Source organism: Drosophila innubila, chromosome X (assembly GCF_004354385.1).
Source record: "Drosophila innubila isolate TH190305 chromosome X, UK_Dinn_1.0, whole genome shotgun sequence".
NCBI lineage: Eukaryota > Metazoa > Arthropoda > Insecta > Diptera > Drosophilidae > Drosophila > Drosophila innubila.
This window is the reverse complement of record NC_047626.1, coordinates 10,001,778-10,019,510: the sequence shown is the minus strand read 5'-3', so window position 1 is coordinate 10,019,510 and position 17,733 is coordinate 10,001,778. Positions and strand designations below refer to the sequence as shown.

At 34.3% G+C, this 17,733-nt stretch overlaps 1 protein-coding gene across 6 annotated transcripts in view; it reads left to right on the top strand.

The window, feature by feature from the left end:
• LOC117794108 (guanine nucleotide-releasing factor 2) overlaps positions 1-17,553 on the top strand; it is a 33,251-nt gene extending 15,698 nt beyond the window's left edge. For 2 of the 6 annotated variants that reach the window (XM_034634608.1, XM_034634595.1), the window contains exons 2-14: positions 1,168-1,752; positions 1,887-2,077; positions 4,015-4,574; positions 5,506-5,669; positions 5,750-5,974; positions 6,628-7,126; positions 8,219-8,415; positions 10,869-10,980; positions 11,639-12,634; positions 13,393-13,932; positions 14,508-14,633; positions 14,706-14,837; positions 14,904-17,553. In XM_034634608.1, coding sequence (XP_034490499.1) covers positions 1,168-1,752; positions 1,887-2,077; positions 4,015-4,574; positions 5,506-5,669; positions 5,750-5,974; positions 6,628-7,126; positions 8,219-8,415; positions 10,869-10,980; positions 11,639-12,634; positions 13,393-13,932; positions 14,508-14,633; positions 14,706-14,837; positions 14,904-15,039 — 4,463 coding nt within the window. In that variant the 3' untranslated portion in view covers positions 15,040-17,553. The remainder of the gene's footprint in view (positions 1-1,167; positions 1,753-1,886; positions 2,078-4,014; positions 4,575-5,505; positions 5,670-5,749; positions 5,975-6,627; positions 7,127-8,218; positions 8,416-10,868; positions 10,981-11,638; positions 12,635-13,392; positions 13,933-14,507; positions 14,634-14,705; positions 14,838-14,903) is intronic. The other 4 variants (XM_034634617.1, XM_034634602.1, XM_034634633.1 and 1 more) reach the window with 4 other exon arrangements.
• The last annotated feature ends 180 nt before the right edge of the window (positions 17,554-17,733 follow it).

The following is a 17,733-nucleotide window of genomic DNA, read 5'->3' as shown; positions in this document are numbered from 1 at the left end:
GAAAGAACTTAGTTTTCTTAACAATTGTTTTGCTGTTTGATCTTTTATAATTGGGAATTGTCCATTTCGATAATTTCTAGGGTATTCGAATAATAGTCATTCTCAGAGCTGCTTTGTCTTTTCACCATTTCTTTCAACTTGTTATTTTCGTCTTTCCATCGTTTTATTGACGATTAAAAACAAGCGTTGAATAAACAACACAACATCAAAAATCGCCATCTCCTCCTATCGTGAATGCGAATTTTTTACTTTTGTGAATAAAAAACACGACACGTGAAGGCCTCTGTGTATATATAAATATATATCCGACAAGTTCATATACACGAAGCTATATGTAAATATATTTATATATTCATTATCGGCCACAGCGAAAGTCAGGTTGCAAATATAAAAAAATAACTGAACTTTTCGATATATATTCGCTACGATTTAAGTAATTGCAAGCTTTGCGAATTGATCTGAAAATGTTATTAGTTTGATTATTTATAAATTGGAATTATTTAAAAATTAGCTATGAGCTTTAAAATGTATTGAACTACATGAATATTGTCATAATATTATTGTGTGAATAATTTGAATATGGACAAACTTAGCATCGATTATTGAGTTAGCGAATCGATCAAAAAAACATTTTTTTTCAACTGTAAACGATATTAAAATCGGCTTCTTTCCTTATATCGATAAACAATCGATTAAATATCAATCTCTTACCATAAATTAAATGAGTTTCTTAACCCAAATCGAATTTTTCAATTTCGATATACGCTCACATAATCAAACTCACTGCATGAATGTAAGTGAATCATAAGCAAAATGATTCATTTAGTCTGAGATAGAACTCATTTGCCTATTTGTTTAGTCATGCGAAGCAGCATGATTTTCAATTTAAATATTTAATAAACATTCATTTTTAATGCAAACTTAACTTCAAGTTGATAATATTAAAGAAATTTAATCAAAACTAAATATTTTAAAAAAGAAAAATAAAATAAATAATAAAAATATAAAATAAAATAATAAATTTTATTACAAATTTAGAACTAATTTGGGTTTTTGTAAGATAGCTTTTTATTAAAATTTCATATAATTAAAGACTTTATTATTTTAATTTAGTAATCATAATAATATATTATAATAATATAAAATGTATTTTTTATATTTTTCTAGACGGCAGCATCAGTTCTCCATCCACGCCCAGCAATTGCTCCGGGGGCGGTGTTGTCGGTGGTTGCAGCAGCAGCAGCAACAACAGCATTAATAGCGCCACCTACACAGGACACTCGGCCAGTGCAGCATCAACGCCGCCACCGCCGCAGCAGCAGCAGCAGCAGTATACAACAACAACAACAACAACAACGCCGGCGGCGCATAGAGGGGGAGGTGGGTCGGGTGTACCGCCAGCACCACCAAGTGCCGGCTCATCGGGGCATAAGAATAGTCTGAAGGGAACGAAATTGGCGCGTCGGGCGCGTTCGTTTAAGGACGATCTAATTGAGAAGATCTCACTGATGCGCACCACAAACAACACACTGGGTCGCTCCCATTCGCCGCATAGTCCGCGCAATAAGCATGCTTCAAAGCCACCGCCCACCACCGAGGAAGTGCAACGTTCCACACAAACACTGGAGACGCATGTCAAGGATATTTCAAATGCATTGAAACACTTCCGTGATGTTATACTCAAAAAGAAGCTGGAGGTTCTGCCTGGCAATGGTACCGTCATACTGGAGACCATTGCCAGCATGTATTCCGGTAAATTTGAATCTATTTACTCTTATTTTTAAAATCAAATTCTTAAGATTTGAAGAAAGTTCATTTTTGAGCTTTGCGAATCTAATAACCTGGATTTAAAAACCTTATCTCTTCCTTCCTGTTTCCCTTTACAGTCATTCAGTCTTATACACTGAACGAAAATAGTGCCATCATGAGCTCGGCCACACAACAGGTGTACCAATCCCTGGGCAAACTCATCAAACTCTGCGACGAGGTCATGCTCAGCGAGAAGAGCGGCGAATGCGCCTCACTCAGCAACGAGAATGTGCGCGAGGTCATCGATCTGCTCGAGGATGCAGTGCGCGTAAGTTGATCTACCACAAAATCCCTTTCAAAATATTAATATTTATTATTTAAATTAACAATAGTTTAAATTTCAAAATTAAAAACAAATTTGATTCAAAGTCAAAATTTACAAATAGCAAGGTTTAACTGTGTAGATTTAGATTTTAGAGCAAAGACTCCCCCCTTTGGAATTTTGAAAATTGAAAATCTTAAATCTCAAGTTATCACTTTTAATCAACTCCTTATATCGTAATTAGTATAAAACAACACTTTAAACTTGATTCTGAGACCTTTCATTTTTTTGTAAAAAATCATGTCAAACTGGACACAAATTTTGACATGTAAAGTTGCTAGATCCAAAGTCTGACCAACTTCAAACTTCCATAACTTAGTCAAAAGTAATCCGATTTTCAAACGAAATGTCATTTTGATCATGGTTCGGCATTTAAATTTATTCTGCATTCAAATTTTATTAAATTTGTTAAAAAAATATTTCCCTCTAGATATGGGCTTAGATTTTAATACCATAGGGTCCCCCCTTTGAAATTTTGAAAATTGAAAATTTTAAATCTTAAGTTTTCACATTTAATCAACTCCTTATATCGTAATTAGTATAAAACAACACTTTAAACTTGATTCTAAGACCTTTCATTTTCTTGTAAAAAATCATGTCAAACTGGACACAAATTTTGACATGTAAAGTTGCCAGATCCAAAGTCTGACCAACTTCAAACTTCCATAACTTTGTCAAAAGTGAACCGATTTTCAAACAGAATGTCATTTTGAACAAGGTTCGGCATTTAAATTTATTCTGCATTCAAATTTTATTAAATTTGTTAAAAAAATATTTCCCTCTAGATATGGGCTTAGATTTTAATACCATAGGGTCCCCCCTTTGAAATTTTGAAAATTGAAAATTTTAAATCTTAAGTTTTCACATTTAATCAACTCCTTATATCGTAATTAGTATAAAACAACACTTTAAACTTGATTCTGAGACCTTTCATTTTTTTGTAAAAAATCGTGTCAAACAGGACAAAAATCTTGACTTGTAAAGTTGCTAGATCCAAAGTCTGACCAACTTCAAACTTCCATAACTTTGTCAAAAGTGAACCGATTTTCAAACAGAATGTCATTTTGAACAAGGTTCGGCATTTTAATTTATTCTGCATTCAAATTTTATTAAATTTGTTAAAAAAAATATTTTCCTCTAGATATGGGCTTAGATTTTAATACCATAGGGTCCCCCCTTTGAAATTTTGAAAATTGAAATTTTTAAATCTTAAGTTTTCACTTTTAATCGACTCCTTATATCGTAATTAGTATAAAACAACACTTTAAACTTGATTCTAAGACCTTTCATTTTCTTGTAAAAAATCATGTCAAACTGGACACAAATTTTGACATGTAAAGTTGCTAGATCCAAAGTCTGACCAACCTCAAACTTCCGTAACTTTGTCAAATGTGAAGCGATTTTCAAGCGGAATGTCATTTTGATCATGGTTTGGCCTCTAAATTTATTCTGCATTTAAATTTTATTAAATTTGTTAAAAAAAATATTTTCCTCTAGATATGGGCTTAGATTTTAATACCATAGGGTCCCCCCTTTGAAATTTTGAAAAATTAAAATTTTAAATCTCAAGTTTTCACTTTTAATCAACTCCTTATATCGTAATTAGTATAAAACAACATTTTAAACTTGATTCTGAGACCTTTCTTTTTTTTGTAAAAAATCATGTCAAACAGGACAAAAATCTTGACTTGTAAAGTTGCCAGATCCAAAGTCTGACCAACTTTAAACTTCCATAACTTTGTCAAAAGTGAACCGATTTTCAAACAGAATGTCATTTTAATCATGGGTTGGGCTCTAAATTCATTCTGCATTTAAATGTATTAATTTCTTAACAATTTTTTTTTTCACTTTTAATCGACTTCTAATTCTTGATTTCTTTGCAGAATCTTGTCACACTGGCGCAGGGTAAGCTCAAGGAGCAGGATCAGTGCACTTTCCGCTATAGCGGCGCCGGCTTGGGCGGCATTGGAGCCGCCGCTGACATAATGGGCGCCGTTGCTGTTGCCACCGCCGCGGGCAACGCTGGCGGCATGCGAGCGCCATTGGATGCTGCAGCGGCGGCGGTGGCGCAACGTACATCGCTGCCCGATATTGCCCTGACGCCCAAGGAGCGTGACATTCTCGAGCAGAGCAATGTGAATCCCATGCGTGGCTCCCACAGCACGGAGAGCATATTGCGTGACACGAGCCCGCCGCCAAAGCCGCCGTTGCCCAATCGGGCAAGCAATCCGCCACCGTTGCCGCCAAAGCGTCGCAGTCAGCCGCAGTCGCAGCTAATGAGTGCCACAAGCGGTGCATCGTCCGGCAACAACAATAGCAACACCACCAACCACTCGTCGCAGGCGAACAGCCCGTTGCCGTATGCTCAGTCGCACAACATCAGCATCAACTCGGATCTGGATTGCAGTTCGAATTTCTCGCTGATTAACTATTGCGTAGATCGGTTAGTTGATCGCTCAACGGAGCACTCGTTGATTCGGTCACACGCTAACTCATTTCATTACATAATTAAATTCTCGTTCTACTCATTTACTCGACATATGGATACTCGCTGATTTGCTTACTCGCTATACTCATTTTGTAGACTTACTCGCTATATCTACTTACTCGCCCCATTTGTTTACTGTTTAACTTACAAACTCATCAACTATTTTGTTTACTTGCTATTTGCCACTATCACTTATTCCTTCTTAAAGTAACTAAACTAATGCACTCGGTTATTCATTCACTCGCTCAATTACTTACTCGTCTAAATATTAACTTGCTTAGTAAATTACTCGCCCAATTTATTACTCCTTTAAACATTTACTCGCTAGTTACACTCAATTTGAGTAATTTGCTCAACTAACAACTCGCTATAATCACTTACTAGCTAATTTACTCTCCAATCCACTCGCTCATTCACACTCCATATTTCCACTCGCTCAATTACTTACTCATCCACTCGTTACTTACAGTCTCTTTTTTTCTCGCTGATTTGCTTACTCGCTACACTCAATTTGTATGCTTATTCGCTATAACCACTTACTCGCTTACTATTTAATTTACTTACTCGTCCACTTGTTTGTTTACTCGATATACTCATTAACTCGCTGATTCTCTCTCTCTCTCTCTCTCTTATTTATTCCTTCTTTAAATATTTAATGCACTCGCTCATATATTTATTCACCCAATTATCAATTCGTCCAAATATTTATTCGCTCATTTATTTACTAGTCCAGTTCACTCGCCAATTACACGCAATTTGATTAATTTGCTCAACTAACTAATCGCTATAATCACTTACTAGCTGATTTACTCTTCAATCCACTCGCTAATTTATACTCCATATTTCCACTCGCTCAATTGCTTACTCATTCACTCGTTACTTACAGTCTTTCGGTTCGCTCACGTTCGCCGGACGAGAACAGTCAATGCTCATTCGATTCGGCGCTAAATCACTCGCGCGAGGAGGAGGAACAATTACCGAAGCCGCCAACGAGACAATTACACCATCAGCAGCATTTGGACGACGATATGGACAAGATGATCAGCTACAGTGAGTAACCAAAAATGAACTAACAGTCAGCTCAATATACAACTATTCTCAACTTTGAATGTGCCACAATTTGTGATCAGCAGAAACGCAGGCTGAGGCAGTCGCTGCATCTGCTGTCGCTGCCACACAGGAGGCAGCCACGTCCAGCGCAAATGCAACGCAGCCTCTGCTGGCTACGGGCATTGGTCTTGGCCTTGGCCTTGGCCCAACCTCTGTCTCTGGCTCTGGCTCCGGCTCTGAGGCCAATACGGAACTGCGCAAAGCGGCCGCAGCATTAACCAGCAATCGTCATTCAAATGAATCGGGTATTCAAGGCACATTTCTTCTATTTCTGTTTCTATTTCTACACTTATTTCTATCACTATCCTAATGCTACTTTCCTTTATTTCCGTGTACCTTAGACTGGTTATCCTTAGGTAAAAATCCATAGAGTACAGTGAAGTGGAAAATTGTGTATAACAATTTATTTACAAATCCAATTAAATTCTGAAAATCTCACGATTTATTTACATATCAAAAGAAATGTTATCAATTTAAAAACAAATTAACAACAAATAAAATTAACACTTTAAGAGACTTTTAAGAGATATATTCAGTTCACGTTAATTTAATAATTATAGGGTAACAAACATAAAAAAAAACTTTAAAAGCTTAAAGAAAGAAATTTATTTGAGTTATAAATTGAATTTTAACTAATTAATCAAATCAATTTGCAACCAGTCTATTGTATAAAACTACTGTCTATATCTATATGCTTTGATACATGTTGTTTGCGTTTGCGTACTTCCTCCATAGTTCCCATTTCCCCGCTTCTACTCGCTGCTGAATTTGTTTTTAGTTATTTGTATAATTTTATGTATTTAGCTTTTTGTTCTGTAAAATTGTTGCTTATTGTTTATTGTTTATATGTTTAGTAATCGACTGAAACTAATTGTTTTGGATGGTTTTTCGCTCACAGGTTTCGTATCGATGATGTCCTTTCGTACCTCGACGCAGAGCGTTTCGAAACGATCCTCGGAGCACAGCGTGCAATCGTCCACAAAATCGTCGAGCAGCAATTCAGAGATTGCCTTCGGCATCAGCGAGACGACAACGACGAGTCGAAGCAACAGCAGCAGCGAGTATCAGCAAATAAGCCAAACACAATCCTCCACACAGCGTCACATCACCAGCAACAGCAACAGCAGCAATGGCAGCACCAGCAGCAGCAGCACAACAGCAATTGCCACTGCAACAGCAACAACAACTGCAACTGCAACTGCAACAACAACGGGCATTAGCAGCGAACAATTGACGTCGGCATCGACATCGACATCGATGACAACCGCTTTACAACAAACGCTTGGCAGCAATTGCTCATCGCCGGAATTGGCTCCGGCGTTGCCACCAAAGACACAACAACGTTTAACGGCAACGTCGCACTTTGATGCATTGGATGAACCAGATGATAGCAATTTGTAGGTGTCACAAGTCTTTACAAATTGATTCCCAATTTAATTCTTGCCTTTTTCCGAACCCTCTTTAGTCTGAAACGTTTTTAATTACTATTAAAGGGTTTTCAATACTGTAAATACTAGTGATGTAAATCCAAATTTAAGATCGAGTTTTATATCGAAATAGAAAATCGCCACATATAAGTATCGAGTTGTCGATCTATCGAAAATAGTAGATCGAGTTGAAAATATCAAATTTTCTTAAATAAACAATTTTCTTAACTCGAAAACACAATTGTAAGCATAAAATACACGCGTGCTTTTATTACAAATCTTATTTTTCTTGCATTGCTTTCATGCTTTATTCAAATTATGTTGGTTCATCAAAAATTTATCGACCAAACTTAATTCTACCAATTAACTATGATTAACAATCCCTAGTAAGTTGCTGATTTTGTTTTTGGAAATCGATTTAATCAACTCGATAGATTGTCAAAGAAATCATCGAGTTGAAGTATCGCTTCCGCGAAAATCTAGTTGTCAATATTTCGATATATTTGTACATCACTAGTAAATACTCTTAAAAAAAAAAATACTGTATGGTATATAGTACTATCTTAATCTTGAATATAGAGTTCCCAGTTTGATTCAATTTTTTAGACAGTTCTATTTCTGTTTGGCTTTTCAGATTAATGGTTAATTGCAACAAAATGGAATAATTAAACTTTTAATTTATTCCGTTTCCGTACGTTTCCAAGTCATTTTTCCTTTTCCAACTTAAACCTGCCGGAAAGTTAATTGTAAAACCAATTTCGAAAGCTCTGAATACTTAAGCATGTTTTGCAAAGTGACGCCAGAGAGACGCACAAGCACTCAAACGCCCAGCTGTGAACGTCAAGCGAGCTTACAAATAATAATAATAAAATACTTTCACAAACTTATTTCTTATTTCTAAATTTTCTTAATTTATTGCTGTTGTTGTCGTGTTCCCGATTGAAGCAATATTAATTCCATTTAATTCGTATAGTTTCTCCTATTCAACCTGTCTTCTAATTTTATAGTTGTATTTGAACCGTTCATTCTTTAACCTATTGTTGCTGCCTCTTTTCGTTGCAGTGAGCTGCCGGAGCTGCGTCAATTGTCGCCGCATCATCACCAGCTTCACTCGTCGTCGACGCAGCTGCATCAGTGGCATGCCAAGCATCACAGTCTCATAGAGCCGCCGCGGAGCGCCCAATTGCCGAGCAGTTGCAGCAGCGCCTTCGATCGGCATTTGGACAAACCGCCGCCGTTGCCCATCAAGAAGAAGCACAGTAAGTGCGATCGCCCAATGCGCACATTTATTTACAGTTCTATTCTTTCTTCTTCTTTTTTTGTATTTTTTTTCGTGTTTTTTTCTTTCTTCTTTTTTTTGTATAATTTTGTTGTAAAATCCATGCATTGGTGTATACATGTGTGTGTTTCATTGTATGTGTGTGTGTGTGTGTGTAACATAAATGCATGTAAAACACAAACTGACCGCTAGGTGGCGCCGCAGGCAATGCCAAGCGGTGAGTGGACAAAGTGTTTGCTTATGTGTGAGGTGGTCGGCGAGGTGGGGGTAGGAATGTGCATAAGAGTGTGTGTGTGTGTGTCAAACCTTAAGCGCCAAATCAGTGCTGCCAGAGTTTAGACAATTACAAAATAAAAAAAAACAAAAATGAAAAGATATTAAAATGTAAAAAATAAATTAAATAAATTAAATTAATAACTAAAATTAACTTTAAAAAAAACTAAGCTTAATTGCACTAAAAAAATAATTTGTTGGTGATTTTAATGTATATATTTAGTTAAGCAAGTTTTTAAACATTTTAAAATAGTCCAGATCAAAAATTAAATAAATTAAGCTGCTAACACTGCGTTAAAATATTACTGTACAGGGTACACACACACACACACACACACACACAGATGACATACAGTTAGTTAAGAAAGTGTTTTGACAATATAAAAATTCATAAAAATATTTGTTTTAAAAATAGTTAAATTCAATATATTTTTTAATACTTGTCCGAAGAGAACCACAGATAAGAACAATCAAATAAGAAATAAAAATACATAAAAAAAATTGTTATTTTTTACAAGATATGTGTAATTTTTTGATTTTGTCACAACACTTTCTTGACTAACTGTAGTTTAAGACGTGTTCAAAAATCATCAACTTTTGTGTTTTTCTTTTGCGTTTTGTTGTTTCGCCAACATTTACAACAATAATACGAAGGACACTCAAAAAAAAAACAATCGAAAGTTCGTAGACACAACAATGCCCCTCCCGACTCCCCTTTGTCCACGCCTCTGCACAATAATAACAAAAACAAACATTAGGCAAAATCCTAGACGAACAGCAACAACAAGAGCAACAGCAACAACGTAACAGCAGCAACATGAACAACAAGTACAACACAACAACAACAACAACCACAACAATCAGGAACAGCAATATTAAAAATCATCTATATATTTAAAATATATGCATATATATTTTTGTTATTTTTGTATTTTGATTGGACGCAGTTATGAATTTGTAGCAAAAGTTTTATTTCTTGTAGCACTCGTAAAATTGAACATGAACAAAAACAAACGCAAAGCCACAAACAAAAACATAAACAGAAACAGAAACAAAATGAAAATGAAAATGATAATGATAATGAAAATCAAAACCTTTGCCAAATTGTTGTACGCAAAACTCTAACCCATCTAAATTATCGTTCCAATCAACATCTAGTGTTTCAGAGTGTCGCCTTTTCGGGTAAGTCAGCTGATCTCTTCCTCTTCCACAATCTTTCTCACTCTTTCTGCGTTTTATTTTTTGTTTGTTTCTTGTTTCGTTCTTTCTTTCAATTCGCAAAGAAATGATTAAGAAAGTGCTTTTACCCTCTGATAACGCTTTGTTCAGTTTTCGAAACTTTGTGCATATCATTTTTATTTGGACTAACAAAAGAACAAGTGTTCCATTGCCATTGGAACGTTTTGGAAACGTGAAACAAAGCATGGAACAATTTTGTCATATTTCAGTGTACAGAACAGTATTCAATATATACATTTTTTATATTTAAATCTTCCATTTCCAAAGAATCTAAGAAGAGTTTGGAATATATTGAATTTTTATAGTCTTTTAATGTATATAAAATATTTTAATTTCTGAAATCATTTGAAACAGTAAGAAATTTAAATAAAAATTCAATTCAAATGCACTTAAAAATTTTAAACAAATTTCTAAGCATTTGGAACGCGTTTCACTGTAAAACCTTCCGCATTTAACAACTCCAATGGAAAGGATATGCAGAATTTAAACCCCAAGCTCCTAACGCTATTTGTTGTTGTGTTACAGCTTGAAATTTGGCCCTTTTATATATAGTATTATAGATCCTCTTTGGTTTTATACGCGTTAGTTGTTTGTGCGTTTTGAGCTTTCGTTTTGTTAACCCCAAAAATTGTGCCCAAAAGGACCTTAAGATCCTTTTTATCTTTTTATTTGTGTTGCGTTGCGTTTTGATTGTTTTTGATGTTTGTTGTGAACGCGATTGAAAATGGTTTATCAATTTTAAGATAGTTAAGTCATAAGCAAGGTTGCAAACCTACAAAATTTTGGAGAATATTCGGTTAATAACACTCCCATCTCCAGATGGAAGCAAAATGAAACGCGCTTTCACAGTTAATGATTGCATTGTAGATTTTGCTCTGTTCGACAGGTGTATTTCAACAATTTTCTTTCTTTTTATCACAGTCTTGGCCTACATGGAGATCTGTTCGGCCAACTCGCACTCCGTTGAGCAGCATCGTCATACGATGCACACCTACAACATCAGTCGGAACATATCACACAGTCAAACCATGAAGTAAGTGATGCAATTCCCATCGATTTTATTCAAATATTTATATATTTTTTAAAAGCAATCGGCTCAATCATACCTATATTTTAAGCTAAAAAATGTAAAATAATTTAAATCATATGAAAATGTAAGAATAAGACGAATTATTTATTTTAAACTACAAGTTTCTAAATAACAGCTATTTAAAAATAAATTATTAAAAAAAATATTATAAAAATAAGTGTTATTCCGCAACATTAAATTTAATAAATATTAAATTTAAATATGAATATTTTTAAATTTTAAATAAAAATTCAATATGACTTCGACTTATGAAAATTAAAAATAAAAGATTTTCACAGATGTCAATATTTATTTCTGATTTTAAAATAAAAAGAACGAAATAAAAGTTATTTTGAGTTTTAAAACAATAATTAATGATATTTTGAAACACATAAATACAAATTTTAATGTTTTTTTACTTTAATTTTAAATAAAATTAAAAAAATGACTCCAACTTATTATAAAAAGAAGATTTTCGCACATTTGAATAATACAAAGGAAATATAGAAATCGAATTTTCTTTCTATTTATTTCTTTAATCCAATTTTAGCTTCGATCCATGATTAAAACAAGAATTCTATTCGGTTATTCAACTAATTGTCCCATTTTTTTTCGGTTACAGCATCATGCCGGTTAGCAAAGATCTGTCGCCGGAGCTGGAGACGCCACCAGCGCTGCCGCCGAAGAACTACAAGCAGCGCAAACCTTCGACAACGACGTCCACGTCGACGTCGACGACGGTGCCGACAGCGGTCATCACCACACCGCCGGCGAGTCCGAAACCAACGCTCGGTGATCCATTGCAGAGGGACAGTCGGATGACGACGGTCAGCGAGGAGCTCAACGATGTGCAGGGAGCGACAGATGAGTCTGGAGCATTGGCATTGGCAATGGCTGTGGTGGACAGCAATGAGAATGTGAGCACTGCGGGCGGACATACGTTCTATTGCCACTCGCATCAGTTGCCCAGCGAGACGTTGGCGGTTGGCTCTGGTTCCGGTTCCGGTTGCGGTGCCGAGCGTGCGGCCACGCCCATTAGTACACCCAAAGTGTTGGACGATGAGGAGATTAAGCAACCCATAGCAAGCGAACTGGAGCTCGAGGAAGAGGAGATGATGGAAGAGGAAGAGGAGGAGGAGGAAGATGTCGATAATCAATTGCCAAATATGCTTGAGGAGATCGATATTACGCCATACCTAATACTCAAGAAGAAGGACGAGGATGGGCCGGAAGTAAAAGGCGGTTACATTGATGCGCTGATCGTGCACGCCAGTCGCGTCCAGAAGGTCGCTGATAATGGTAGGCATCGTCATAATCACAAGCATTCCAATCACAAACATAATCACAATCATAATCATAATCATAATCATAGTTCACTCACATTGCCCAGAGTTCATAAGCGTAAGCTAAACCCAAAATCATCTGTTGTTGTTCATTTCGTTCGTGCAGCATTCAGCGAGGCCTTCATCACCACCTTTCGCACCTTCATTCAGCCGATCGATGTGATCGAGAAGCTGACCCATCGATATACATACTTCTTCTGCCAGGTGCACGATCAGAAGCAGAAGGCTGCCAAGGAGACCTTCTCGCTCCTGGTGCGCGTTGTCAACGATCTGACGTAAGTGTTGCCAACTCACTTTTCAAATCTACATGCTACATCTATCGATAATTTGCTACAGTTGTACGAAATTTGCTACGTTTTTTTTTTTATTTTCCGATAAGCAACTTTTAGCATAAAAAACTTTCTTTTTTAAGTTATCTGTACCAAACTTACAAATTATGAATCTCGTATCATCCTATACAACCTGTCCAAATTTGGTTAGAATCAGACCACTATAACATATAGCTGCCATGGCACCGATCAGTCAAAAATCAATCTTTGCGTGAAACTAGTTTCTTTGCTTATATGCTAATAAACACCGCGTAATTAATACAGCAATGTAAATAAAATATAAACGAAAATTTAATTAATTTTTTTGGACTTTTCCTTGAATATTAATGTAAAAAAATGCTAAAAAAAAAAAAAAAAAAAAAAAAGAACAAGCGAAAAATCATAATTTTCCTAATTCAAAAATTGATAGCTCTAATACTACTGGCTTAAATCTAAGAATGTGTATGAATGATATAGATATATTCATTAGCTTTTAGAAAAAGTAAAGAAAAGTAAAAAAAAAATAAGAAATAAAAGCCAGATTTTTAAAAAAAATCTAGAAAAAAAAATGTTTTTCGTCATTTGTGGCCCCAAATCTATCAAAAAAAAAGTGTGTTTGGTTCGTTTAATTTGTGTTCTGTTGCCTAGAGTTATCGATAGCTTTTTAGTTTGCTTTCAATCAAATTTGAAATTTATATTAATTGCAAACATTTTCATTGAAACAGCTCAACAGATCTGACAAGTCAACTGCTCAGTTTGTTAGTGGAGTTTGTCTATCAGCTGGTCTGTTCCGGCCAGCTGTATTTGGCCAAATTGTTGCGCAACAAATTTGTGGAGAAGGTGACACTCTACAAGGATCAAAGGAGTTATGCCTTTGTGCTGGATCGCGATCAGATTGGCGGCGGTGGCGGCGGCGGCAGCGCCAATAGCAATCAGCTCAGTTTGTTGGACTTAAAGTCATTGGAGATAGCCGAGCAGATGACGCTGTTGGATGCGGAGCTGTTTCAGAAAATCGAGATACCCGAAGTATTATTATTTGCCAAAGATCAGTGCGAGGAGAAATCCCCCAATCTCAACAAGTTCACCGAGCACTTTAACAAAATGTCCTACTGGGCACGCTCCAAAATATTGCGGCTACAGGATGCCAAGGAGCGTGAAAAGCATGTCAACAAATTTATTAAAATCATGAAACACTTACGCAAAATGAACAATTATAATTCGTATTTGGCGCTGCTTTCAGCGCTGGATTCGGGCCCCATACGCAGGTAAGGATCATGCCAACGGAATTACAAGTAAAAAGATCAATAAATATATAAAAAATGCTACAAATAAATATAATTAATTAATTAAGAGTGAAATTCAGAGTTCAACAATTAGGATAAATTTATTTAGTTCATTGATATTAGCAAAAGTTGACTTGATTTTTTCGAAAAAGATTGAATTATCTATTCAAATATAAATATTTTATTTTATTTTATTGTTCCGAATTTAAATTTTTTAATTTATATTGTTTCGTAGTTTCGCATTTCTAATTTCTTTTTCCATAACTTTGGTATTTTTAGTATTATTTTTCAAAAGTATTTTAAGGATTTATGAAAACAAGGAATGCAAGGAATGCGGAAGAAAAAAATTATAAAATCTATTTATATTGTGTTATTAAAAATGGGTGGTTCTTAATAAAATATGAATTTTTCAACAACATTTTTCTAAATATTAGTTTTCTAGCTTTTGTGCCTTATTTGTTGCATTAATGTTGGTCCAAATTCTACAGAGAATTATGAAAACTTGTAATGTGACGAATGCAGAAAAATAAATAAATGATATTTTCTATGCCTTGCAGATTGGAATGGCAAAAGGGTATTGCGGAAGAGGTGCGTTCATTTTGTGCGCTTATCGATTCGAGTTCCAGTTTTCGTGCCTATCGTCAGGCGTTGGCCGAAACGAATCCGCCCTGTATACCCTACATGTAAGTCCAAAGAAATCGTTTGAAATTTGAAATTTTATTAATAATAAATAAAAAAATTCGCTATGCTTGCAGCGGTCTGGTTTTACAGGATTTGACCTTTGTGCATGTGGGCAATCAGGACTATATGTCCAAGGGCGTCATTAACTTCTCCAAACGCTGGCAACAATACAACATTATTGTCAATATGAAACGTTTCAAGAAGTGGTCAGTATATTTTATGAATATTTATAAAGAATTTGTTTTTAAATAACAAAATTGGATCATTTTTAGCGCCTATCCATTTCGACGCAATGAGCGTATTATTGGCTTCTTTGATAACTTCAAGGACTTTATGGGCGAGGAGGAGATGTGGCAGATATCGGAGCGTATAAAGCCACGAGGACGACGCCAGGTCAACAACTATTAGTCATCTTCATGCAGCAACAAAAACACCAACTACATTTATAGTGCAATGGTTATATACTAAATTAAACAATACACAGCCACACACATGTATGTATGTGTATGTGTGTGTGTGTGTGTGTGTTTGTTTGTGTGTGTATAACTTACTTAGCAACTACAATACACTGTAACTATTCTAACTGGGTCTGAGTAATAATATCGTTCACTACTCCTTCTACATATATCTAAAATATTTATATATATATACGTATATATCGAAAATATGTACAGCTAAAGAATGCGGTTGCATAAAGCGTATGTGCATGCACATATTAATGTACCTAAATACCATATAATAACAAAATAAAATATACGAGAGATCTGTAGTTGAAAAATATAAAAAATATATTACAATCAGAAAAAAAGAGCTATTAAAATATATATACACACATATATTCAACATGCATGTATATTGTATATGTATTTGTAACAAAACCTATATATACCCAATCGGATAACGTAGTTACCGTTATGATATCGGCCAGCACGCGAATTTCTATTTGTTTTTATATATATTGTATGTTTTCCAATTTTCATTTCAAAAAGCAAATATCCTCTTCACTGTATTAACAACGAATTTTTCTCAACTATGTTAACAAAATATAACGTGTTTGTAGAAGCCAAAAAAAAAAATAATTGAAATAAGAACAAAAAAAAAAGAGTTGTATGTGTTTTAAATAAGCGACAAACTTCTAACGGTAACTATCATCTAAAGACACCAAATCGAAACGCACACACAACAATATATAAGTATATGTATACATATGTATACGTACTACGATTACACTGGTCAACAAAATCACTTTCTTATACTTCTTTCTTGTGCATACGGTTGGCTATCAACTAAGTAACGATTCTAAAGAAAAGTCAAAACTTAAATACGAAAACAAAAACAAAAACCTTTAATTCAAACCGCTAATTTACCTCCACCTCGCATTCGTTTAATGGACTTGGTCTCTAAACAACTGCAGCGGACTGTATGCACAATACACTGATTAGCACTAGTTAACATTTTGAAATAAAACGAAGTTAAATCCAACAACAAAGCCAAGACATAAGCCAATCAATCGAATCAAACAAAAAAAAAAAAAAAAATTCTGTTAATTTACAAAAAAAAAAAAAAAATTAAAAAACAATAAAAACCTTCATACTCACTCTCAATTAAACGAATCAACTTTAAAAGTTATAAAAAGAATTATAAATAAAATGATTGCTTTTATGCGTATAGCCAACTAAATATTTATATAATGTATACAGAATTCCGTTTAAAAGAAAATACTTTACAAAAGAGAAAAAAAGAAGAAAAATAAAACAAAGAAAAGCGAGAAAAAAAATGAAAAACCTATGAAGATCTATACAAAGTGTATGTACATTAGTTAAGTAAAGCGAAGAACCTTGATAAACTTTATATGTACGACGATATATATATATATCTATATCTATATACACCACAGATTATACAAATAACAAACTGCATTTTACACAAACACACACACAGAACAACACAAACACGCACATAGAAACAAGACTGTCTTTAGGATATATGTAGTAGTATTTCATATATCTAATCAAAGCTACATATACATAAACATATACATATATACGATTATTGTATGTACTGCTTATAGAAATTGTTATAAACGAGAAACTTTAGCAAAGTTGCATGCACACACACACACACACACACACACATACACACACGCACTCAAACACACACAAACCGATCCACTGCATACATATATATATATATATATATAACCCTATATATACTATATATACATAATGCATACCTATGTACACATTGAAATTGAATCAAAATTTAAACCTACCTAAACTAATTAACTAACCTACCAAAACTTACCTATGTACATATGCATATGTATGTATGTATGTGGGGCATGTAATGCTATATATAATTATATAGATATATATATATACTGAATATGATATATGCGTGCCGCGCATCGTGTATCTGATATCTCTGATTTAGTCATTGCTTTGTATGTGCCTATTATCGATTTTTGATGTATATTTCGGGACATCAGTTACCAGTTTTAAAAAATAATATCCACATTTTTTTTATTATGTATGTATGTAATGTAATGTAACTTAATGTAATCTATTTGTAAAGCCTACAACAACAACAAGAACCGCAAACAACTTTAAAGATATTAAAAACAACAAACAAGAAAAACAAACCGAAAAACTAATGTTTAAGTAAGCTTAATTTAATAACAGTCTTTCAATATGTTTTTGTTTTTTTATTGGTTTTTTTTTTATATCTTAATTTTCTGTATATGTATTTGTACATGTATTGTATGTTTAGCTTAACTAATTAGTTCTTATATCGTAACGTATTCGTACTTTCGTTTCCCCAAGTAGAGCAATTTTCAATTGTAAATGTATCTGTAACTAAATGTTATACATTTATTCATAAGAAAAATAGCTACAAAATAAATGTATTTTTCCTTTAAGAAAACAGCTCATAGTTATTTTAACGAAATGGGTATAAAAAGATATGAGTTGGTCATAATTACAAATTTTTAACAGTTGGCGGTTCAATCTTAACGGCCATTCTAATAACGTATTTATTTATGTTAACATCTCAGTCATTTTAAGCTGGAATGCGCTCAAAAATAGCTGTTCGTTAACAGAGTGC